This window comes from Lacerta agilis, chromosome 1, assembly GCF_009819535.1.
Source record: "Lacerta agilis isolate rLacAgi1 chromosome 1, rLacAgi1.pri, whole genome shotgun sequence".
In the NCBI taxonomy this organism is placed as follows: Eukaryota; Metazoa; Chordata; class Lepidosauria; order Squamata; family Lacertidae; genus Lacerta; species Lacerta agilis.
The window spans coordinates 128,244,642-128,270,496 of NC_046312.1; the positions used below are offsets into that span (position 1 = coordinate 128,244,642).

The 25,855-nt window shown below is 42.6% G+C and overlaps 1 protein-coding gene across 6 annotated transcripts in view; it reads right to left on the minus strand.

The window, feature by feature from the left end:
* ERBB4 (erb-b2 receptor tyrosine kinase 4) overlaps positions 1–25,855 on the minus strand; it is an 828,249-nt gene that overhangs the window by 123,449 nt on the left and 678,945 nt on the right. For all 6 annotated transcript variants that reach the window (XM_033170891.1, XM_033170926.1, XM_033170900.1 and 3 more), the window contains 2 exons: positions 25,566–25,664; positions 6,762–6,947 (listed from right to left, as the gene is read on the minus strand). In XM_033170891.1, the coding sequence (XP_033026782.1) occupies positions 6,762–6,947; positions 25,566–25,664 (285 nt within the window). The remainder of the gene's footprint in view (positions 1–6,761; positions 6,948–25,565; positions 25,665–25,855) is intronic.

The window sequence follows — 25,855 nt, forward strand, 5'->3', positions numbered from 1 at the left end:
GATGGCAGAGTCCAGGTCCTTACAACCTAACAAACACTGAAAACCATGCAAATTTTAATCAGTGTGAAGACCGTATGCAGGGATATCAACACTGGAATTTCACAATGATTTACCTAGATATAAGTCCCAATGAAAAACAAAAAGAAGGCTGATTGCTGAAGAATTGATGCTTTTGAATTGTGGTGCTGGAGGAGACTCTTGACAGTCCCATGGACTGCAAGAAGATCAAACCTATCCATTTTTAAGGAAATAAGCCCTGAGTGCTCACTGGAAGGATAGATCCTGAAGCTGAGGCTCCAATACTTTGGACACCTCATGATGATGATAATAATAATAATAATAATAATAATAATAATAATAATAATAATAGTTATTATCATCATTATTATTATTATTATTTGTACCCCACCCATCTGGCTGGGTCTCCCCAGCCACTCCGGGTGGCTTCCAACAAATATTAAAATACATCAGAATATCACAGATTAAAACCTTCCCTAAACAGGGCTGCCTTCAGATATTTTCTAAATGTCAGGTAGTTGTTTATCTCTTTGACCTCTGATGGGAGGGCGTTCCAAAGGGGGGGGGGCGTGACTACCGAAAAGGCCCTCTGCCTAGTTCCCTGTAGTTTTGCTTCTCACAGTGAGGGAACCGCCAGAAGGCCCTCAGTGCTGGATCTCCATGTTCGGGCTGAATGATGGTGGTGGAGACGCTCCTTCAGGTATACTGAACCGAGGCCATTTAGGGCTTTAAAGGTCAGCACCAACACTTTGAATTGTGCTCGGAAACGTACTGGGAGCCAATGTAGATCTCTCAGGACCGGTGCTGGTGGCCACTCCCAGTCATCAGAAGAGAAGACTCCCTGGAGAAGACCCTGATATTGGGAAAGATGGAGGGCACAAGGAGAAGGGGACGACAGAGGACGAGATGGTTGGACAGTGTTCTCAAAGCTACCAACATGAGTCTGACCAAACTGCAGGAGGCAGTGGAAGACAGGAGTGCCTGGCATGCTGTGGTCCATGGGGTCACGAAGAATCGGATACGACTAAACGACTAAACAACAACAAGCCCCAATGAAATTATTGGGATTTAATTCTGAATAGATATGCATTGAATTGCACTGTAAGACTGCAACTCCTTGCTTAAGTTATGTTGCCTGGAGAACTTTAGGGTTTGATGTGCAGCAGCACGGAGGAGAATGTCATGAGGGAAATCCCAGACTACCTCAGCCCCAATGCCAACACAAGAGATTGCACAAGTGAAAACCCTGCCACTTAACTCAATAGCAAGCCCATGCTGTCTATTCTACCACACGAGTACCAGTAAATAAATCTGAGATGAGGACCCTGTGGCCTGCCAGATATTACTGCATGACAACTCCAATCCCCCCCGACCACTGGGCATGCTGGCTGGAGTGAGTGGGGGCTGACAAGCGCTGCAGTCTAAAACATCTGGAACGACACAGCTTCCCAACTTTAAGAACAACAGCCCCCATCCTATCTTGAACCTGAGGGGCAAGTATGCTTTTGAAATATTAGACAAGCTTTTCTCTTCATTTTTTAATAAGTTACTCAAATTTGCCAAATCAATCTCAAGAGAAAGTTGCTTCTCTGACAGAATATCTGCCGCAAAGAGCAAAATGAATTGAAAGTACCCCTTAAAGCCTAAAATATAGACCACAGATGCATAAGAAAGGCCGCTGAGTTTTCAGTCTGAGTGGATAATGCTTAAAAACAGGAACCAATCACCAAACTTCAAAGGACATCACCAGAGGCTATTGGCCCCGGCAAGCCAACCGAGGGCCTCTGCAGGGTTTTGCAACTCTTTATGCAAAAGTCAAGACAGCTTGAAATGAACATCCATGCATAATGAGATCTTCTGAACCAGCAGGAGTAACCAAAAAACACTGCAGAAAATATAACAAAGACCCGACACAGTAGGGTGACGCCCAATACAGCAGAGGAAACCTCCTTATGATAAACCATTCAATAAACAACATCCACCACTCAGCTAAAGGTAGCCTTTCCTCCCCCCCCCCCTTCCATTTTCAGCCTTGATACAGAAAACTGTTGCAGAAGCGGATACAGAAAAAGATGCCTTTATTAAAAGGCAAACATCCAAACTGCCTCTGGCCACACAAATAAGTGTCTGAGGGGGGGTCACTGAATGTTCCTTGGCTCCTATCAGACCCCTGAATGTGCTCTGGGTAGCTTTCTAGGCAAGCACAATAAATCTTTCCAAACTGCTTTAGGAAATAGAAAGCCAAGAGTAAATCTTGTGTGTTGTGGCAAAGGAAGTACATATTCTAAAGGTACTCTTTTATTTTCATTTCCCCCGTAAGACTTCGGATTAGAGAAAAGCTGGGTTCTCCTAAGATTTAAACAGAGCTGAGCTGAATGGTCATGAGTTTTGATCATCATGTCACAATTGAAGGGTTGGACGACGCAGCTGGACGACGTAGCAAATTGCATGAAAACTGACAGTACGGGGTTCCCTTGTATGCTTAGAACTGTCTACAGGAGAGCGTGGAATGTGTCATCCAGCCCACTCTGCCCGAACGCCCCCCTGCCCACAACAAGTGACTTTGGAAGTTGCAGCTTGCCATCCCCATGTATTCTGCCTGCACTATTTGGAACTGCAATAAAGCAAGGGGAACCGATGTGAGTACAACAGGTTCCCATTGTCAGAAGTTACTCCTTGCGTGTAATCACGTAAGGGAAGCCAGTGTCTAAAAAGGGCTAACCATAGCTCAGAGATGCGCTGGGGCTGCCATGGGTTTGGTGTTTTTTTTTTTTTTTTTTTTAAAGCTGCACAGTTTTCTCTTTTTAAATCCACCTCAATGCATCCTCGTGAGGTCAAACTTAATCTGCCCCATTCTGTGGCATCAGTTTGGACGACATATATCCCTGCAGACACTTTCCGCTCCCTGCCTACTGTAATCTGAAGTAGAATTGGCAAGTAATGGGGCCAAACTGCTCCTGGACTCTGACTGCAGTGGTGGCTGGTCACATGTCTGAAAGCACCCCTGATAAAAGTGAAAACACGAATAAACCACCATCACCACACAGGGAAAAACCGGTGTAACACGGACAAGTCAAACTCCCTGGCATCTATTTAACTTTTTGTGTGCAGAGAGTTTGTTTTATATGGAAATGCTGAATTATGCAATCCCACTCCGGAAATTTCTGGAGATAACGCAACCACTTGTTCTACAGTAAGAAGTAATTCCCCTGAAAATCAGATACCAAAAGCAAGGTGTTTCTTTCTTTCTGTTGTTGTTTTTTTTAAAGCAGACGATATGAGTCAGCCGCTTTACCCTGTCACAGTTGTGCACAGATGATGTGTGTTGTATTGCTGCACTTCTTTCCTGCTGAATGTTTTTCTCTCTTTTAACATATTTGGTGGGGGGTTTTTAAAATAGGAACGGAGGAGCTGTGGCTTTCTATGGTGCAGGACTTCAATCCCCATCAGCCCCAGCAATCATGGCCAGTGGGCAGGGAAGATGGGAGTGGCAGTCCAGCAACATCTAGAGCAGGGGTCGGCAACCTAAGGCCTGTGGGCCGGATGCGGCCCAATCGCCTTCTCAATATGGCCCGCAGATGGTCCGGGAATCAGCGTGTTTTTACATGAGTAGAATGTGTCCTTTTATTTAAAATGCATCTCTGGGTTATTTGTGGGGCATAGGAATTCGTTCACCCCCCCCCCAAAAAATTTTTTAGTCCAGCCCACCACATGGTCTGAGGGACAGTGGACCAGACCCCTGCTGAAAAAGTTTGCTGACCCCTGATCTAGAGGTTCCTCATCCCTCTACTGTTACTCCCCAGGACACACAGGCATCTTCAGTCACAGGCAGCCTGTGGTCTCTACTTTTACAGATTTGCCACTTGCATTGTGCAAGCTTGAGATGCCTTGGATAGTGCTTTTGAAAACAGTATATGGTTCAGACTATGAAATATCGAAACCTGAAGACTTTGAAGTGGGAGTCCTTTATCACAGACCTGTAAGGCTCCATTATAAGAAATCACACGACTCCCCCTTTGCTATCACAACTACAATACAAATGCAATCACAACTGAATAATCTGCCACCTTCTTGTGAAATACTTGAACCAGCTCCCCTGGTGGAGGCACTGCCCCCCCCCCGGAATTTTTAAGGAGGGGATTGAACCCCCTCAATATCCAGCGGCAACACTATGACCTTGCATGACGTCCTGTGTGGGACGTCCTGAGATTGTGTGTGACGTGAGGGCATCACACACAAAGTCATGCACAACGTCAGGGCGTTGCGTGTGACACATGACTTTGTTCCCCTCAGTCGTGGCCAATGATTTGAACTACAAATTCTAGGGGATTGGGAACATCTTCCCGACCCTTGCAGGCTCGTAGTTCTCACTTTCAGAAAGGCAAGTGGGGAAACATGCAATGGACACATACATGCCATCAAACTTCCAGGGGAAAACTGACCTTAGCATGTTACTAATCGGACAACACAGTTCTATGCATGTCTACTTGGAAGTAAGCACTAGAGTTAGTGTACATGTATACAAGATTGAATTACTGAATTCCTTAAGGGGCCTTATTCCTAGTCTCCTTTGCCCAAATACCAAGGAAAACAGATCTTCTGCTGCAAATACATTTCATTTCTGAAGAGCTGGAACTGATGAGGTTTATGCTATAACACACAAGGTCAAAGTAATGTTAACCTTAGACCATGGTGATACAGAAAAAAATATAGATTAATTAAACTTTGCTGTTGCACCTCAAAAAAATAAGTTAACTTTTCCTTACAATAATCCTCCCCCTCTTTCCCTTAATGGTTCACATCAACTAATCCTACAATTTGGTCTTTAAAGAACAGCTTTCAAGTATGGCCTTTCAAGTATGTCTGTGCTAAACTATTAGTAAAATTCTTTCTCACTCTTCCTTAGCATCCTTTCTTTAAAGATTTAATTTTAAATTTACTCATTTGGGAGACTAAGGCTGCAATGCTGGGAATAAGCCCAACTGAATTAAATAGGCCTATTTCTGACAATACATAGAGTCACCCTGTAGAACTGTAATTCAGTACCCATTTGCCTAGAAGTAAGCCGAACTATGAAGACCTTCCCCTGAGCTGCCACATCATTTGCCTCAGCTACTCGCAGTACAACCAGATGAGCCTCCGCAGGTTTAACGCAGCATATTCCCAGATAAGTGTGCATAGATCGCAGCTGAAATCCACCAATGGTAAGAGGGATCCTGACATGATCTGTTATTATAGCACAATCAACAAATCAATCAGGCTACAGATTTATATTTTATGTTCCTTTGGTCGCAATAACATCTGTAGGAATAAGAAACTAGTAGTGAAAAACATTTGCATATTATCCCCAATTAATTGTTAGGGGGATTTCTTGTGGGTGTTTCACATCCAAGTTCCATTTTACTTTGTTTTACTTTCCTTCAGTGTCCCAGTTCTAATGTTTTCATCTCCCCTTTACAAAAACAAGTGTTTTCTCTATGAATTGGGAGGGTAGTTGTCCCTTGTCCTATTCCATTCCCAACGATTCCTGATGAACTCAATGCAGTTTGCAGAAGAAACTTGTCAGGGTGGATGGGTGCCTGCGGAGCTTTGAGGCAGCATCACGAAGTATCTTGTGATGAAACTGCCACTCTAGCAAATTAAAACACATGGGTTGTGTTCCATGAAGAATGGGTGCATGTCTAGAAGAAGGAAGGTCTAGACAATGGCCAGGAGGAAGGATGCGTGTGAGACCTAGCCAGGCCAAGCCATGTATTAAGGACTTCCAAAGCACCTGACATTCACCTCCCAGTCCACTGTTCCAGTAAGGCAACAAAAGCAGAAGTTGTAATGGTTCCTGAAGAGCTATCATACATGCCTATAGTGGGCTGGTCCAGGCCAACTGTGTTAAAAGTTTTGATGTCTTTAATGATGTGCCACATTTTAAGGGAAGGATGTGCCCAGGAAATGGAGAGAGATCACACACAGAATGTGGTATGTGGCCTGCGCTACCCACTCAAATGGTTCCCTTTCACAGACTGCAAGAAAAAACCCCACCAGGATCAATGCTTCACAATTCATCCATACAAATATTGATGAGAAAAGGTGGAAACAAGAAATATTTCAGTCCAAGAAATAGGAAAGAGCAAACACAATCCCCAAACTTTGTTTTTCTACATAGTTTCTGCAGTGAAACATGCAATGATATGGTGGAAAGGACTGGTATTTGTTTTCATTTCTATCTTGGTTATTTGAGAAGGCAAAGACGGAATTATTGCAGCAAATTATTTACTCTGGATCATTTCTCAAATCCCACAAGATATTTACCTACCTCTGTTTGTTTCAGGTATCTGAGATCCAGTTCTCCAAAACTTGACTCTCGCTTTACATCACCAGCTTGATTGTCCTCTTCATTTAATTACATTTTATTTATCAATTTCAGAAAGTGGCTTCTTCTCATATATCAGATTTGTTTTAGAGAAATACGTGCATCAATAATGAAAAATGCATGAGATCTAAAGCTTGACCCAGTGGAAAAATCTTCAATATATACTTCCCAAGATAACAAGGGAGCAAAAATCCACAGAGCCCACTTTCTCCCTCCCAAACCCAATCACAATAAAACATTTTCCATAAATTAATAGAATGCAAAATTTATTTTTGCACACCAGAGATATGGAGCCTAAGCAAACATCTGAAGCGGGGAATCTCAAAAGGTTTGAGATCTCTATGAAAAAGCAGCAGCTGATTCTGTAAGAGCTTACCTTGGCTATCTGGACACACCAGTTAAGCAGCAGCTGGGAGCCAATGTTATCCTTGTGTTCATGAACGTAGTCCAGTAAGCAGCCGTGGGGCATCAGCTGAGTAACTAGCTGGATGGTTGGGCTCAAGCAGACTCCTAGTAGCCGTACCAGATGTGGATGATCCATGCTCGCCATTATAAGAGCTTCCTGCAATAAACAGAATAGAATAGAATAATAATTTATTGGCCAAGTACATTTTTCAATATACTTGGAATTTGCTTTGGCTACATTACAATGTAAAATACATTATACAAACAATAGTAATTGACAGAGCAAGAGCCGAGGCTGCCCTTCTCGGCGCCTCTTAAGCTGTGTTGGTGAGTGTAGGCCCGCCTCCAAGGCCCGATGGAGTTGGCCGGAGGAGGGAGCGGTCTTCCCAGACACTCACAGCAGCAGCAACAGCAGCATAAAAAGCCATATATTTAAAAGAGCCACTTATAGCACACTTCCGTTCCCAACTGAAGCTACTAGGGCTGGTCCTGCTATGTAGCACTGCGAGTGGGAGACCGATGAAGGCAGGAATTGGTGTCTAAATGATGCTCCTACTATGGAGGGGAAAGGCTTGCAAACTCCTTTCATAGGTACACCTGTGTACATCTTGAATCTGGATTCACTAAACACATCATTTCAATGAATGTATCATTGCGCCCATGGAGCAGGGACAGTGAAAAGCAAAGAAGGCTGCTTTGAAAAAAGAAAAAGAAAAGCAGGAAGTTACTTTCTCCATGTTCTCTTTCAAAATACATGCATTTCTGATATGTTTTTTTAAAAAAAAATAACAATGCTTCCGCAGGTAGTGGTAAAAAAAATATAAATCAAACGATCTTGCTGTCAGCAGTATGAAACCACCGCCATCATCCACAGCCCCCCAAAAGGGGTAGAAGGGTAGAGGGAAGTTGGGTGGGGGGATTATATAGGAGGGTTTGTATTTGAGAAAATTGCTCATCAGAGCACAAAGAGCATTTGAAACCAAATTGCAGTGTATTTGCATAATAGTTCTTTTTTTCCAAAAACAAAAGAAAGAAAGAAATGATGAACAAGACATTAATTGTAGGGTGTGTGTATAATGAAAATAACAGATGGTTTAACCTTTTCTTTACTTCTGATATTTTTTTTAATTATGTCAACTTAAAAAAAATAAATGTGGACTCGTCGTGAGAGATGGTTTTGCAGGGCTGGCATAAGGACTCATTGTAACTCATGGCAGGTTTGGGCCAGCAAGGGAGCAGAGGTAGGAAGAGCAGTTCCATTTAAACCATTTGTTCCATGTTAAAATTAATACACTAGTCTGTTGCACGGGGTCACCGAGATGCAATGTTAGTCGCTTTTCGAATGACACCAGAAAATAGCACTGAAGGCCGGCAGAATAAATACATGTTGACAGGTACATTATCCATTTTTGAGAAACAAAATAACTCTCTGGTTTATCTCCCCCCCCCCCCCGGCCATAAAGTTCTCTCTCTCTTTTCGGCAAAGAAACAAGTGGCATTTTCCTTCACGTTGCCTGACTGGGATATGGATTCATTGTTTTTGCACACCAAAAACTCAGTGGCAGGTGTGGAGAGATGGGAGAGGCAAAAATATGTTGATAGACATGTCAAGTTCATTGCATGATCTCCTGCTCATCTGCTATTTAATGCTCTATTTGAGAAATGGGGAAAAAAAACCCATTTATAATGAATAACCAAACTGAGATGTGTTAGAATGTATTTATCCTGGAAACGTCCATATTGCATGCCCCAAGAAATGAACAAAGGAGGGTATAAAACACGTGGAGACTATACTATACCAGTATCATAAACACGAGGACTTTCATGCCTCAGTCAGCATGCCCAATGTTCAGGGTTGATGGGAGTTGTAGTGCTACAATATGTGAAGGGCACCATGTTGGCTACCCCTGTACTATACTGTAATTGGTCTAATGGATCATGAATCAGTTCTGTCATTTGTATTGATGTAAACCTCCAGAATGTATTTTGTATAGCTAACTATTTAGCTCTATCCCCCGTATATTTCATCTTAATGCAAATAAAGTTTCTATATGTGATAGACTAGTGATAGGCAAAGTCTTCTGGGTTCTGTCCTTCTAGTGAGCACTCAGGGCTGATTTCTTTAAGAATGGATAGGTTTGATCTTCTTGCAGTCCATGGGACTCTCAAGAGTCTCCTCCAGCACCATAATTCAAAAGCATCAATTCTTCGGCAATCAGCCTTCTTTATGGTCCAGCTCTCACTTCCGTCTTCTAATTTCGTGACTGCTGTCACCATCTGCAGTGATCATGGAACCCAAGAAAGTGAAATCTCTCACTGCCTCCATTTCTTCCCCTTCTATTTGCCAGGAGGTGATGGGACCAGTGGCCATGATATTAGTTTTTTTGATGTTGAGCTTCAGACCATATTTTGCACTTGACATAGTGTAGTTGGGCCCAAACAGGTCTCCTCCCTCTGTGACTCCCACCTCCTGAACTTGCAGTCAAAACCTGCAGCCCTTCAAGGTACACATTTTAGGTATCCAGGAAACTACATGCAACATACACAAACACACTTCAAAACACTGGCATGGTGATCTCTCAAAAGAGATGCCTCTTCTTTTTGCTCATGCTTCTGAGCTAGGAGCCACTTTGGTCATGCATCTAGGCCCGTGGGCTTCAAGTCAATGAGGGATGGATGAAGGCAGGGCTTTTTTCAGTTGGAGCTCACCAGAGCTCAGCTCTGGCACCTCTCAGGTGGACACCATTGCCATTCTACACCTGATCTTAGCCAAAAGGGCCAAGAAGCTATATTGCCATTCTAAGAAAACAAGGGAGAAGCTAATGGTGAGCTCCAGCACCTCTTTTCTAGAAATTAGCACTGCTTTAAAGAGATCTAGGAGAGGGTGGAATGGACAAAGTAGGTGTCAGAAGAGCAACAGTGGGAAAGGATCTCTGTGAAGGCCCAGAAAACGAGTGAGCAGAATGTGGCAAAGGAATGAGATGGGAGCAGAAGGAACCTGCGGCAAGGAGTAGAAGAGGCAGAATGAATAACAGAACAATTTAAGAGAACTACTGGAAGCATAGCTGTCACCTTTTCCCTTTTTTAAAGGGAAATTCCTTTATTCCAAATAGGATTCCTCGCAAGAAAAGGGAAAAGTTGACAGCTATGACTGGAAGGGAGAGGACCCCAATAACAACAAGTCTGTGCAAAGTCAATTGAGTACAGAGTAAGGGAGTTCGAACGAGAACTTGCCCACTCACTCAGCTAATGTCCTTATTGATGGCAGTGCTTTCAGGTATATTATTCTCATCTGATAGGCTAATAATACCTTGCCAATAATATCCCTGAGGTCATTTGGGAGAGTGTGCTGAGGTGCCACCAATATGCTGATGACACCCAGTTCTACATCTCCTTTTCAGCAGATGGAGCTGTGGCCCTGTGACTGTTTTGAAGCAATGGCTGGGCAAGATAATGGGCTGGATGAGGGTCACTAACATTGGAACGCTTCAGCAGATAGAACAATTGTGACCCTATCTGGGCAAAAGGCAACCTCCTAGTTGGACTACAGCAATGTAAGTGGGGCTGCCTTTGAAGAGAACTCAGAAACTGCAGCTGGTGTAAAATAACAAGGTTAATTAATGGGGACTGGTAGATACTGTAGATACACTGGTATTATGCCAGTGCTCTGTCACCTGCATGGCCTCCAGTCCATTTCCAGGCCCAATTCATAGTATTGGTACTAAACTTTACAGCCCTATTGTGGCTCTGAAGGATCTCTTCCTCCTATACAGGTGAAACTCGAAAAATTAGAGAATCATGGAAAGGTTCATTTCTTTCAGTAATTCAACTTAAATGGTGAAACTAATATATGAGATAGACTCATGACATGCAAAGCGAGATATGTCAAGCCTTTATTTGTTATAATTGCGATGATTATGGCGTACAGCTGATGAGAACCCCAAATTAACAATTTCAACTTGGGGGTTTTCATCAGCTGTACGTCATAATCATCACAATTATAACAAACAAAGGCTTGACATATCTCGCTTTGCATGTCGTGAGTCTATCTCATATATTAAACTCCAGTAGCTAATGAAAACAATTGCTTACATAAATGGACTTTTCCATGATATTCTGATTTTTCGAGTTTCACCTGTATATGCTTAAAACCATCAGAGTCCCTTTCCCAGGTGCCCCTGCCAAATGAGGTGAGGTGGATGGTCACTAAGAAGTGGGTTCTTTCAGTGGTAGCACCCAATTATGGCAAGGACTCCCTAGAGAGGCTTGCTGGATGCCTACATTGTGGTCTGTGTGGCCTTTTTATTTTCCCAGCTGTTTCAAATACATAAGAACATATGACGAGCTTGCTGGATCAGGTCAGAGGTCAATCTAGTCCAGCATCCTGCCATCACAGTGGTCAACCAGATGCCTGTGGGAAACCAGCAAGCAGGACATGAGCTCAAGAGCCCTCTCCCATCCTGTGGTTTCCAGCAACTGGCATTCAGAAGCTGCCTCTGACAGTGGAGGTAGAACATTACATGATTCCCTGTGGCAGCTTCAAGGCTGTCTCATTCCGGCAATGCAATGTCTCTCTCGTATTTTTCCATATAACATTTTTACAAATCGGTTGTTTTTGTTGAGACATTAGGGAGAGAAGGGGGGAGAGGTGGGTGGGATGGGTGGGGTAGGGTGACGATGTTTCTGTTTTACTTAATATGTGTAGGGTTTGGTGTCAGCATGGTTGGGGTTGGCGTGGGGCATGATTGTTCTTTAGCGGTTGGCTGTGGTGTTCTTTTGGTCTCCTGTGTGAGTGGGGTGGGTGGGTGTTTTGGGTCAGGTTAGCCATATTGATTTGTATGCTGTTGGTAGATTTTTGTCATTATCTTGTTGGGCTGTGTGTGTGATGAAGGGGGACCATACCGGGGTGAAGGTGTCTTCTTCCGTTTGTCCCCGTGTCAGTTTCAGCTTACTGGTTAGTTTTCCTAAAAGGGCTGTTTCCCATACTACTTGGTACCATTGGTCCATGCTTATTCCTGATAGGTCTTTCCAATGTCTGGTTATGACATTTCTGGCTGCTGAGAGTAGATGGGTTATGAGTTCTTTGCGGTGTGCATGGGCATTGTTGTCTTGGAAGATGTTTAGTAAGATCAGTTCTGGGGAAGGCTGTCTTACATTTATGCTTTCTTTGTGCTGATTTTATGCAGATTGTTGTTGATGTTTAAACCTTGGTTGTATTTACTATAGTTTTAATATATGGTTTGTGTTGGGAACCTCCCAGAGGACCTTGCTGAATATATAACTGTCAAAAATAAATAAATGAAAATAAATGAATTTTAAACGTGGCTTGACAACTTACACCAAATTTGTCTGTTTCAGCAGCCTTGCTACAACTTCCAGTTAGTGCGGCTTAGCACCACCTGCCTTCGTATGAAGAACAGCCAGGAATACACACAAAAATGGTCATGTATTGTACCCATGAAACATGCAGACCTGGCCCAATACCTTTCGGTGACAGCTTGATAAACTGAAAAGCTGTAATGCACCATGACATTGATAAATGTTTTTGCCTTTCTGATTATATATATATATATATATATATATATATATATATACGCACCTCCTTAAATTTGCCTTCCCCTGTTTTGGTTTTCTATATTGAAGCCGCAAAAACTCTTTAAAGTACTTAAGAAGCTCACTATACTCTGGGCTGGGAATTATTTGCAAAACCTCAAATGTGTGCTGTGTGACAGGAGAAAGATATTAGAGCGGACACACATTTTTTTCATTAATTTTATGGTACCTGTAATTGCTACAGCAAAGAAACATGTCTACAGTGCATGTCTGAGCAGCCTTTGGGAGGAAGCAATTACAAATTGATGTATCTTCAACATATTTTGCTTGCATATTAAGTTTTGAAGAACCTCCCGCAGAATGCATCCCTCTAGACCTGGCTAACTGCTGAAGCTGACATAGCCATATGTGGACTAAAGGGAAAAAAATCAAGACAGGAGTGAAAAGAAGTGCAAATATATAACAAACCATTTAGTTATATGCGGAAACAAACCTATCCCCTGGGGTCTCCCAAGAATATAAAGGCACCATTTACTGACGCATCAGAGTAGTTATGGATCAATCTAGGTGTGATAGGACCAGTTATCTTGGTTTTTCAAGCAATGGGACAGCCTTGCTTGTTGTTCATGTATAAAATGTTTATGAAACCTTAAAAGGGGGGGCAGTGAAATTATTCCTCATCTTGCCTCTGCATGCTTTTCTCCCAACCGAGCTCATTTCTAGTAACAGAGCTGAGCTGTGAGTGCTGGAGGCTTCTACTCTGAGAGCCAAACAGGAAGAAATGAACCTGGGCTGATGGGAGATCCAGTAGAAGAAGCATCAGGCAGAGTTCATCCTCAAGGCAAGGAGGCCAGGGCACACTACTTGACACCTCCACTCCTTGACATAAACAAAACCTAAGCATCTAATAATTTAACTTGATAAACTACAAAAAAAAACAAAAAACCAATTATGCACACTGGAGAGACCTGTCAGGAGTAAGCATGGACCAATGGTACCAAACAGTATGGGAAACAGCCTTATTAGAAAAATTAACCAGTAGACTGAAACTGACACGGGGACAAATAGAAGAAGACACCTTCACCCTGGTATGGCTCCCCTTTATCACATACACAGCCCAACAAGACAATGACAAGAATCCACCAACAGCACACGAATCAATATGGCTAATCTGATCCAAACACACACGTATCTGAAGAAGTGTGCATGCACACGAAAGCTCATACCATGAACTAACTGAGTTGGTCTCTAAGGTGCTACTGGAAGGAATTTTTTATTTTATTTTGTTTTGCCTATGGCAGACCAACACGGCTACCTACCTGTAACTCAAACACACACACACACCCCACACACATGAAAGCAAAGTTCACCACAGCCAATCACAAACAAACAACCACACCCTAGGCCAACCCCAACCTCTCTCACTACCAAAGGAACACAAGCGAACAGCAAAGAGAACCTGCACAAACGACGCTGACACAAAACCCCACACATACATTAAGTTAAACAGAAACGTTGCCACCCGATCCCACCCCCACCCACCATGCCCCCCTCCACCTCTTCCCCCTTTTTCTTCCTAATGTAACCCTAATGTCTCAACAAATGAAACTGATCTGTAGAAAATGTAACTTGAAAAAAGAGATATTGCACATACTTTTGTAAACCAAGAAATCTTTAATTAAAAACAAACAAACAATTATGCAGGTAGAAAGCCAAAAGGGGTGTGGGGCCTTTCCAGTGTTTTGCACTGCCTCTCACAAGTATGCCTATCTGGCTACTGGACAGAAGCCTTGTGTGTGTCCTCTGTGCAATGAGATTTGTTTTCCTTTGTTTTCCATTCTCTGCCTTAACTTTTCATCTGTGTGAACTTGAATCAGAACAACTGGAAGAGCAACCGTTTTTGTCTGTTTGTCCAATCTTACCCTGTTGTTCTTACAGGGTCCCTTTGAGAGTAAGAATTCCAAATCAGACCAACATATTATTTCTTTGCTTGTCCAAAGCCGGATTCTCCCCCAGGACAGGACAGTGGTACCTCATTCGTCCTGGAGGTCCATTCTTAACCTGAAACTGTTCTTAACTTGAAGCACCACTTTAGCTAATGGGACCTCCCGCTGCCGCTGCGCCGCCAGGGCACGATTTCTGTTCTTATCCTGAAGCAAAGTTCTTAACCTGAAGCGTTATTTCTGGGTTAGCGGAGTCTGTAACCTGAAGCGTCTGTAACCCGAGGTACCACTGTACTACTAAGGGGCCCGCAGTGTCTGTTTAACTTGAAACAACATCAAGAGGAGTATTGGCTGTTAAACTCAGGTCACTATCACAGTCAAAATAAAGGAGGTTTTTGAAATGTTCAATATTCAGTACCGACTGAAAGTCAGTGATGGAAATAACATAACCATGAAGCACATCACCAATTACACCTAGACATTTTGCAAGCTCTGGTTTTCCACACAGCTGCAATCGCTCAATATGGAATGGGGGGGGGGGGGGTTTAGCTAGAACTGATCCAAAGGTAACCTCATTTGCAGAAGGCTCATGTTTTGAGAAGAGAGGCAGTGGTTCACTATCTCCATGCAAAAATAGTCAATATTTTCCCTATCGCACGGCTTGGCTTTGCCACCTGATTAATGAAGCAGCCGTAAAATGGTATTGACTGCTAATATCACTCTTATCTCAAGCAAATTGGTATTACCTCTCCCAGTAATCCGGACATTTTCCTCAAGAAGATAATGCAAACAGGTAAGATAACACTGAGGCCTGGGCTATCTGGTGTTGACCTCATTTTTTTTATTGCACAATAATGGTCTATTTGTCCAATTAACAACTAGTCTTCCGAACTAAAGCAAAAAATGCTTCTGGAACTATTTTTAATCACTGTGGAGGCAAAATCTAAGATAACACACACACCACTTGTAACTAATAATACATATTTAAAACTAACAATGATGAAGCCAGGACCAACATCCTATTTTGAATAGCGGCCTTATAAAATTTAAGGAGTGTTCATTTTCATCTATTATTATAATACTACTTCTTTTTTAAAAACTGGTTTATGTTAAATGAGTGTCTGTGATTTGAGAAGAATGCCAAGTATTCTTTGAGCAGTTCTGTACCTATTATGGGAAACGACCAGAGGTTCAAAGCAGAGGGAATCTTGCCCAGACATTCCCTGACCCATAAGACTGGACCCTATTTTTATCAGTATAAATTCCCCAAATTCCTATTTGTATTTCTATATGCTTTCACAGTGGTACCTCGGTTTATGAACTTAATCTGTTCTGGAAGTCCGTTCTTAAACTGAGGTCTGCTTTCCTTAATGAGGCCTCCCGCCACCGGCGCCCTTCTGGTTTTGCGGAGTTCGTAATCCGAATTGTTCGTAAACAGGACTATTCTTAGACCGAGGTACCACTGTATACTACTATTTTACTGGTTTTATGTTGTACACAGTGGAGAGATTTTCCAAATATTAAGCAGATTATAAATGTTTTAAATGAACAAATAAGGCAGCATTGCCCCAGGCCCACTGGATCCATCTGCCTGCTGACCATGTTAGATGTCCTTCAGCCATGACCGGATGGTGGCATTTCCTGCGGGGGGTGGGGTTCCCTATTTGCTGTCTAGGTATCTCTGCCTGACGGCCTGACTAAGGTTTTTTTCTGATCTTTCACACACCATAAAAGGCACTTCTGGAAATCTAATGGAACCCAGCAGAAGCTTAATGCTCATTTTCATGTTAATTTCCATGAATCACTGCATGTGGCCAAATTTGAGGCACCCCTCTGGCATATAGTTCTTTCCCACTGTTTTGGTGGGTGAATCACAGGGGAACAGAAGCCCACAGAAGCATAAAGGTTGGCAATATGTCCAGTGATGTCTAATGTTGTGTCCATAGCTCCACGGTTCCATAACACAACAGTTATGTAAGAGGAACGTCAGAAAGTGGGCAGAAGTGCAAACATTATAACCAGGAAAACCATGTCTGACTGCACCCTAAGTATCTACCATACATTCCCCCATGTCCCCTCCTTTTCTTGTCCATTAGCTGATCTACTCCACAGCACAGGGTTAGTATATCACACAAGATGCAGAAAACAAATGCCAGCATATCATACTTCTAGTTCTTTCCCACACTTCTGCAGCTGGGGGGGGGGGAAATGTGGTGTGTAGTTCTCATTTGCTGTAAAATTGGGATGCCCCGTGTGAGTTCTTGAGCTCATAGATCTCACTGAGGAGAAAGAGCCACAAGTTCTGGATGATCCCACACAAAGTGGGGAAAGAAGCAGTACAATTCAGTTGCACTTTTTCTTCTACCTCTGGTTCGTGGGCTGCAAATATGGATTCTGGAAAACTTTGACACTGCTTTGCTATGGCTACAAACACCACAAACAGGGCAACATTAAGCACTAGTCAACATGAAAGGCTGATAACGGGTGCTGAATTCTAATGGCAAGCCAGAAACAGTTAGTAAGGTTTCAGCCAAGCCTTACCAAATACTCGTCACTTTTCATTTTGGAGTCAAGCGAGACATTTTGGTAGTTTTGGGTAAACAACTTACCAAGATAATGTGAATATCAGTCTTTGTCTGGTGCTACTGATTTCATTTAAATTTCTTGGATTAATCACATGAATGATCACACCTAATTGGGAATCATTGTAATAAAGTGGCATGACATCATAACGTAATGCCCGCCAATGAGAGTTGGTGATATGATGGTGTCAATGAGGGAAATTAATTATTATGCCTGCAGTCCTATACATGCTTACTTACAAGTAAGGCCCTTGAACTCAGTAGGACTTAGTAGACAGTGAACATTGCAAGGAGTGTCAAAAATGCTGAAAAGAGAAGAGCTTTTTACATTGCTGAAAACTGAGCTGTTTTGCTTCAGATATAGATTAATCAGTGTTATAGAGATTTTCAAATTCTTGTTTTCAGTTATCATCTTTAAGGCCCTAGAAATGTGGCTGGTTTGTAAGTTATGCAGAATCGGAGAGAATTTTGTTTCTCCGCTGGATTTCTGTTTGTTGATTTGTCCATCTTGGGACTATACCATGACAGATATTCAAAGTTACAGGTAGGTTGCCGTGTTGGTCTGTCGTAGTCAAAACAAAATAAAAAATAAAATAAAATCCTTCCAGTAGCACCTTAGAGACCAACTAAGTTTGTTATAGGTATGAGCTTTCGTGTGCATGCACGCTTCTTCCAGATATTCAAAGTTCAGGGTTCTCTTACATGATGATAAGGCACCAGGAGCAATCAAACCTCCGGAGACCTTCCTCTGAGCATGTGCATTAGGACTCTTATCTAATTTACAACAGCAAAAATCTGTCTGATGTCCTTAACCTAACATGTTCCCTTTTCTAAATTCTTGGCTCCTTCTCACATTGAAACAACAATGATTAATGGCACGTTGTTCTTTTTCAGGGACTCTTTACCAACACTACTTTAGTTTTGTTGCTGATTTCTGAGCCATTGAACTGAGGTATATTATCACACCCTTGTGCTCAATCTGTTATCATGAAAAATCTAGAAAGTAATAACTTATCACTATAAAGTTCTCCCTTTTTTAGAAAATAAAGTTTCAAAAATTGCTTAGCTGGCAAATTATATTTATATATACCCTATTTGATTGACTTTAATATCTAGACAATTCTGCTTCGATCAGACATGTGCTGATTGACTGCTAACCTTGAACCATACAGCAACCTCATTGGAAGGCATTACATATACACTGAAGAAAATAATACCTTGTATTATTAACACACATCCCATAAAACCTTCATTTATTATCAGCCTAACAGCAACCTGGCATATACATTACCATTTAGAAATTGAAATACCAACTCTGAATTGCTAATATAAGCTGGAGGCATGCAGAGAAAATTCCTAAATAATAGGAAGTTCTTTGATACAGACTTTCCATTTCTTATTGTGAAGCATTGGCACTAATTGCTCAGTTCTGGGTAACAAATTCAGCCTTTAAAGCTGGGTGTTCTTTGCCTGTTTCTTTCTCTTTTTTTACTATGTTGGAAAGGGATTGTTTGGTAATTATGCCTCTCATTTTATTAATTTTAAATATTTCCTTCTCTTTGAACTTTGGGAAACTTTGAGGCAGCAAAAAAGTCCTAAGTTTTTGAGGAATGAGCAGGAGAATTCTAGCTTCAGCCCACACAGCAGTTACCAGGAGAATGTTAGGAGGCAGAGATTTTGACAACAGAGACCAAAATGCCCAGGGACTTTTGTTTGAGGTTCCTTGGGTGGGCGGTTTGTTGTCCTCCATGTACCAGATATGTATAAATGTGACAGCCTTGATTCCACCCTTACGAACAACTTTGCTTAAAAAGCCTGTGCTTTTTAGGTTCCTTTCTTTCCTGGTTTTTGTCGAGCCAACTGGGAGCAGTGACTACAGTGCTATTAATTAAAAATATATGTAAATTGCCAATTGTAACCATCATCATAATCCAACTTGGTGTCTTGGGCTAACCAAGTCAGAACGATGCAGATGGTCTGCCAAGGATCCGGGGAGGGCTGGATAGGGAGGTCTCTGCCAGAATTGGGGCAGCCTGATAGTGAGGGTCCCTGATAGTGAGGGTCCCAGCACCATGAGGACACCGTGGCTTGGCCCTCCCTCCCAGCGCAGCCGCTGCTCCCCACCCTCGGCTACGTTATAGATAATGACTATGAAACGTTGCTAGCCTTATCATCCATGAATTTGTCTTAACTTGCTTTTAAAGCCATCTAAATTTGCAACCATCACTGTATCTTGTGGTAGCAAATTCCAAAGTTTGCCTATGTTCTCGGCAATGAAATACTTTCTTTTGTCTGCCCTAAATCTTCTTGGGTAAAATATAGTTAAAGCAGAAAAGAAAGCACTGCCTTCAACATTTCCTTGTCTTCCTGCAAAATGTCTAAAAGCAGGTAACTTTCACCAGTAATCAGTTTTCTGGTTTCCTAGAGGCTTATTGCTCCAAGGCGTTGCTACATCACATCTTTAGCTCTTAGGAACATCCTCCAGCCTAGCATCTCCAGAAAGGACGAAAATTTCCATTGCACTCACAGTGACCTTCTCTGCCCGGAAGTCACAACTGTATCAACAACCTGGGGGTAATCTGCAAACTGAACTCCCAAGGTAAGTAAACTGCTCCTGTAAGAGACCCATGCCCCTAGGTTTGCCCTAGGGTTTGAGATTAAACAGAATCATTCCACTTCCTACCAGTTACAAAACGAGGTCCTCATTCTTTATGGAACCTCCCTAATAATGTTCAGGATGAGACCAGCATGTCCCTAGGAGAAATTAGTTGTTTCACAGTGGAGAAGCCACTCTGGAAAAGCCTCTTTTCACTGCACACACCTGGTGTGCTCTTAGCGCATAGAAGGCAAAGCCTGGCAAGCGTTTTTGGCTAATCTTGTCAACATAGTGGGCAGTCTAATTGAAACTTCTGCTTACTGATCACAGAGTTCTCACCATCATGGTCTTAAATGCCTTACTTGGGGGTGGGGAGAAATCTGATGCCTGCATTCACAAAGCCAAAGCCAAGCCTGGTTTTCTCTCTTTTTTCCTCTGCAATCACTTTATCCATCAAACCCCCTTTGAGCTAACTTAATTTATTTCCTGCATGCTTGGCAGGAGTGGCAGCTGCAAGAGCACTGGTCAGTATTATTTATTATCTTTATGCATCACTAAACAAAACACTCTCCTTGGACATGAAAAGCTATTTCTAGGGATATTGGTGAGCCACAATACGTCTGGAGGAAGTCAAGAATCCCCTCGATCTTAATTATAAAACCATAAAAGAGACCAACTCCCTTTGCAGGCTCTCTTACCAGGAAACAAATGAGAATGGGAAATTTATTTCAAATCATAAATCCAAAAACCTTCAGTTTAATTTTTCCCAAGCTAACTTTCTCACCTAGCTAAGCAGCAGTGCCTTCTATTATTAGCTCCTGGCCCAATATTGGCTGACAAGCATCAGTCAAGCTGTCTTCACCTCAATGAGCTTGGGGACTCCCAAGGAACTCTACATATACAGACTTCTGCTTGCAACCCCTAATTATTTTCGAAGAGATAATGAAACATTTAAGTGCACAGAGGTTAGATTAAACTTGTAAGTGGATCAAAACCCTGGATAAAATTACAGCTTGTGCAACATCGCCTTTTAGAAATGCAAGACTGTTTCTTTTCTTTTTGCCTGATGAGATGTGTCAGACTTCATTGATTTCCTTCTCTACTAGTATCCTGGATAGTTTATTTTACTTTCTAATCAGGAGTCCGCTCCGCGGCATGTATGATATCTCTGCTTTGATGATAAGCCATCGGCTTTTGGCAACAGCCTCATGGCTAGTTAGAAATTCATGGCATCTCCAAGTCAATTGACTTACAATGTATTAGGAGAAAGGAGGAGGGCTGGGAGACTTCATAGAGCACAGAAATTAATGTTGTTTTGAAAAGTTTCCACACAGCCAATTGGTGGGTCTCTTTTTGTTGTTGTTCAGTCGTTCAGTCGTGTCCGACTCTTCGTGACCCCATGGACCAGAGCATGCCAGGCACGCCTATCTTTCACTGCCTCCCGCAGTTTGGCCAAACTCATGCTAGTCGCTTCGAGAACACTGTCCAACCATCTCATCCTCTGTCGTCCCCTTCTCCTTGTGCCCTACATCTTTCCCAACATCAGGGTCTTTTCTAGGGAGTCTTCTCTTCTCATGAGGTGGCCAAAGTACTGGAGTCTCAACTTCAGGATCTGTTCTTCCAGTGAGCACTCAAGGCTGATTTCTTTAAGGATGGATAGGTTTGATCTTTTTGCAGTCCATGGGACTCTCAAGAATCTCCTCCAGCACCATAATTCAAAATCATCAATTCTTTGGCGATCAGTCTTCTTTATTGGGATAACCATAGCTTTAACTATACGGACCTTTGTCGGCAAGGTGATGTCTCTGCTTTTTAAGATGCTGTCTAGGTTTGTCTCTTAGTACCTGCCTTTTCTTTCACAGACACAACACTATGAAGCTTTATACCGTGAAGTTTGTAAGGTGAATGACATTCACATTCCACCCAAGTCTCCAAGTTTTTTAGGCTCCCTTATCTGCATCACCCGTCATGGAGGCTATAAACCAGAGCAACCTCAAGGGCATGAACTGCAAGGGTAGAAAGATTGCTCCATTATATAACAGATACAAAACCATGGATATTCAGCTAGAAAAGCTGCAGACACTCACAATTTGAGGTCAATGCTTTAAGGGCACTCCTCAATTATAAGCTACGTTTTCCTGACATTGTTTTTTCTCCCTTTCTCATTATTTCACTAAACAATCATATAACTAATAAAGGTTAGCCAAACTAGTTAAAGTAAAGCAAAGCATATTGCAACGGATCTCACCTCCCTTCTAAGTTTGCATTCGTAAAACAGTTCCCGTGGATGACAATTGCAGAGCAGAAGGATGTTGCAAACACTGGACCAGCTTCAACTAATAAGCTGTGCTAGCAAGAGGCAGTGCTGCAAGTCCCCCTTGCACAATGGGGCTGCCCTCTCTCTCCCCAATGCCCCCAATCAGCTCTGGGGTGATGGGAGAAACCCCAGAACAACATAAAGGAGAAGGAAAGAGGAGATCATTCCACCAGGCGCACAGAAATGCTTGCATTGATGGGTAATCTGCTGAGTGCTACTCTGAATTCCACCCGCTTTGTTTTGCTCTAGTAACCACATTTTCTAGACACCTTATTTTGACAGTTCTTGCAATGCCCAAGCTGCTAAATCTTTGCCGAGTTCTTGATAAAACCTCAGTTGCATTGAAAAAGGACTTTTTTCTAAAACCGAGGTGCTAGATAGCTAAGCTCTAAGGTATTCCCGGTGAAGCCTTTCAGGTGAAGTCAACCTCAGAATTTACAACCTCAGAGGAATGATGCAATCTTATGAATAATGGCAATATGATGCAGGTATGAAATGCACTGAAGAATATAAGCTGAATGAAGGCAAGCCTTTACAGGAGTTACTCTAGTGTTAATTTGATCGTGAACCAAATTATGGACTTTTTGGATGCCTTTAGCTATCTGTTACAAGAGATCTTTGTAAAAAGAAAAGAAAAGAATGGAACACAAAGGAAAGATGAGGATTGAAATAACTTTTGAGTGAGGCATATGAGAAATAGTATTTGCTGTGCTAGGGGAAAAGGTACCATTCAAACATAGGGATTTTTCTTTGCTACTGAATTCAATGTCCCCTGTTGAGAGAAATACAGGAGGGGGCTGCCCACATCATGTACTAGCATGATGCATTATGTCATTATAGTCATTATGGATACATTAGAAAGTTTTCAAGGGTACTGAAATGACAGCCCAGTTGCCAAATTGCCACGGCCTATTCTCCTTTAGCCGTACAGCATTTAAAAGGGGCCAAACTGGTCACAAAGCACTCCTTGGTTTCATTTTCTTTCTGCCACCATTAAAAGATTAAACAAAAAGCAGTGGCTCCTACTGCTAATCTCTTTGTCTTCTGCAGAATAACAGGCATTCACTCTTGCATGTCTTTTGTGTTGTCACTCTAATGGGCTAAAGTAAAATAGACATCTGTGCATACGAATCAGAATAAAACATTTGCCACGCCACATCTTGCTTTACTCATTCCACATGTCAAAGAGAAATGCCATCTTATCAGTTGCAAGGGTAAAGTTCCAGAGTTTGTATCACAGAGCTGAGAAAGGTTCAGAAAAGGGCAACCCAAATGATCAAGGAGATGGAGCAAATCCCCTGCCAAGAAAGATCCAGGTGTTTTATTGTGATCTACAGGTCTGCAAGATATTCTGGGCTGTTCCCCCCCCCCCCCGTAACCTGAAATCCACCAATCAGCATTGTCAGGTCTGCGTTGGGTTGTTCACGAGTAAGCAGGCATGAGTCCGAACTGTCTTTTAACAGATTTATTGTGCAAACTATTTACAGTGCAGAGTGCTGAAAAACATGACCGTATCAGTCGCTAGCAGAATCCGGGAGTGGCCCCTTCCGGCTGGGACCCCAACATAAGAGTTTCGGTATCCGAAATCTCTGCTTCCCCTCCTTGCATTTCACCCCTCAGCACATTTGGGGCAAAGGAAATGGCGTGTCTCCCTCATCGTCCACTGAGCGAAGGGGGTGCAGGCAGGGGCGTAGCAAGGGGGGCCGTAGGGGGCAGGCCGCCCCATGTTCCATAATGGAGGGGTGACAAATTATCAAGGAACAATTACTTACTGCCCTACTAGGGCAGTTCATAAAAAACTTTTTTTTTAATGCCTGCTCCAAAGGTCTTATCTTACTATACTACGGATTATATAGCTATATATGAAATTTCATGCATATCGGTTGATATCTTGACCCTCCTCCACCAAAATAGCTGTTTACTTGGCTGTTTTCCTATGTCGTGAAGGCTGAAATTTCAGTTCAGTGGAGCACTTACTGTTCCCAACCCTAACCCTGTGGAAAGCCATCTAATTAGACTTTAATTTGATTTTGAGATTTTTTAGGAGGTGATTTAATTATTGTTAGATTTTATACCAATGTTATGTATCTGATGTTAGCCACCCTGAGCCCGACTTCAGCCGGGGAGGGCGGGATATAAATAAAAGTTTTATTATTATTATTATTACTTGTTATTATTCCTTTGTAAGAAAATATGAAATAACGTAAAACCATTTTTGCGGGGGGGGGGGGGAATCAATGGGGGGTGACAAGAAATTTTCCGCACCGGGTACCACCTGACCTTCCTATACCTCTGGGTGCAGGGTCTCTCCAACATCCCCAGAGCCTCTGCTCTCAAGCCTCTGAGCTGCATGCCCCTCCTCACTAGAGACATCACTACTTCTTCCGCTGGAAGAGGAGGTGCTGCTGGTCAGGTGGGGCCGGGGTTCTCTGTAGCATCCCGAGAGCCCTTCCACCACCCTGCGCTGAGCCGAGGACAGTTCCCTGACAAGCTTCAAATGCAAACTAGTGGAAGACAGAGACAGATGCAAAATTGTGGCGCCAATTACCTCCTGCAACCACCAGGCCATACACTATGATGAAATGCACATACAAGTGCAAATCCACATCTATGTTACTACAGATCAGAGTTTGCAACACAAAACTCTCAAACTGGTCAGCTGAACAAATGAAGGGCAACCAGTTAATTTAAACCAATACCTTCTAGGAGAGGAACACTGAAGCTGAGAGAGAAGAGATCAGCACAAAGCCAGCCACAGCAGAGAACAAGTTATTGCTGATTCCCTTCAAAAACAGCATTCAGGGACAAAGCATCAACTCTTTCCAGTCATGCTGGGATGCAGACTACCCCACCCCACCCCAAATCAAATGTGAACCCTGAATTATTATTTTTTACCAGATGATATTCAATCTACCCATGTCCTCACTTGTGTGGAAGGAAGGCATCCGTGTTTCAGGATTGTATTCCCCTGTCTACTCCCAAGACATCATAACTCCCTTCCAGCTGCCATCACAGAACTTGAGAAATATTGCACCAAACAATTAATTCTATCTCAAATAGTCAATAAAATTTGAAGAAACGCCCCCCCAAAAGGTGTTTAAATGTAATTTTATCAAGTGATCTGCTTTTACGTGCTGCCCCTACCACAACCCCCTAAAGCAAACATTCTTGTCCCAATAAAGCCACTTCGCAAAATAGGTACGTGACCTATCCACTCCCAATATACAATAGTCCTTAGGAATATGGTGGACTGCAGTACGGCTGCTGCAGTTCACGCTGAGATCCTGCAATGTGGGAGCGGGCAGAAGGCAGACCGAGATCTCCTGGTAGATCTCTAGGTGATTAGCAAAGGGTTAGCACAATTCCCAATAGATCAAGTGTAGCAGATTCCATTCCTCTTCTAATCCCGATACAGGGATCAATCGCCCAGCCCACAGATCCTCACATGTAGTAGCAGCCTGTATGTACCTGACTGTGTGCAGGGTTCTTTGCTACTCATCTGTGCAACACACACTTGGCACTGTGTTGTTTCAGAGTTTGAGCGATGAAGCGACAAAGTGGGCCAAAGTTCAGTGAGCTTGAGTTGGTACCATATTTAGGTGGAAGCTCAGTGCCTACTGAGTGCAGAGAGTTTGGCCACCAAATCCATGCAAGTTTGGTTCTTCCAGGGCAATTTTCTCTGGGCATCATAAGAGTGTTAATTGGAAGTAGTTGTCATTATGAAGCTGAACCCCAAATAATATGTGTGAACATGCATCACTGGAACAGGGTATCCATTACTTACATCCATGAACTCCACATTGGCTTTGGGGCCAGTTGTCTCATTCAGGATTTTAATGGCCACAGGAATCTTCACACTCTCTCCCTCAGGAACCCAAACACCCTAAGATGTTGAAAAAGTGAAGAAAACCATAACTCCAAATTAGCTAATTACAAAGCATTTTTCAAAAAGAAACCAACTGAACCTTGTTATTTGCCAGACACCTAAGTTGGTCTCAGTAAAGGTAAAGGTAAAGGGACCCCTGACCATTTGGTCCAGTCATGTCCGACTCTGGGGTTGCGGTGCTCATCTCG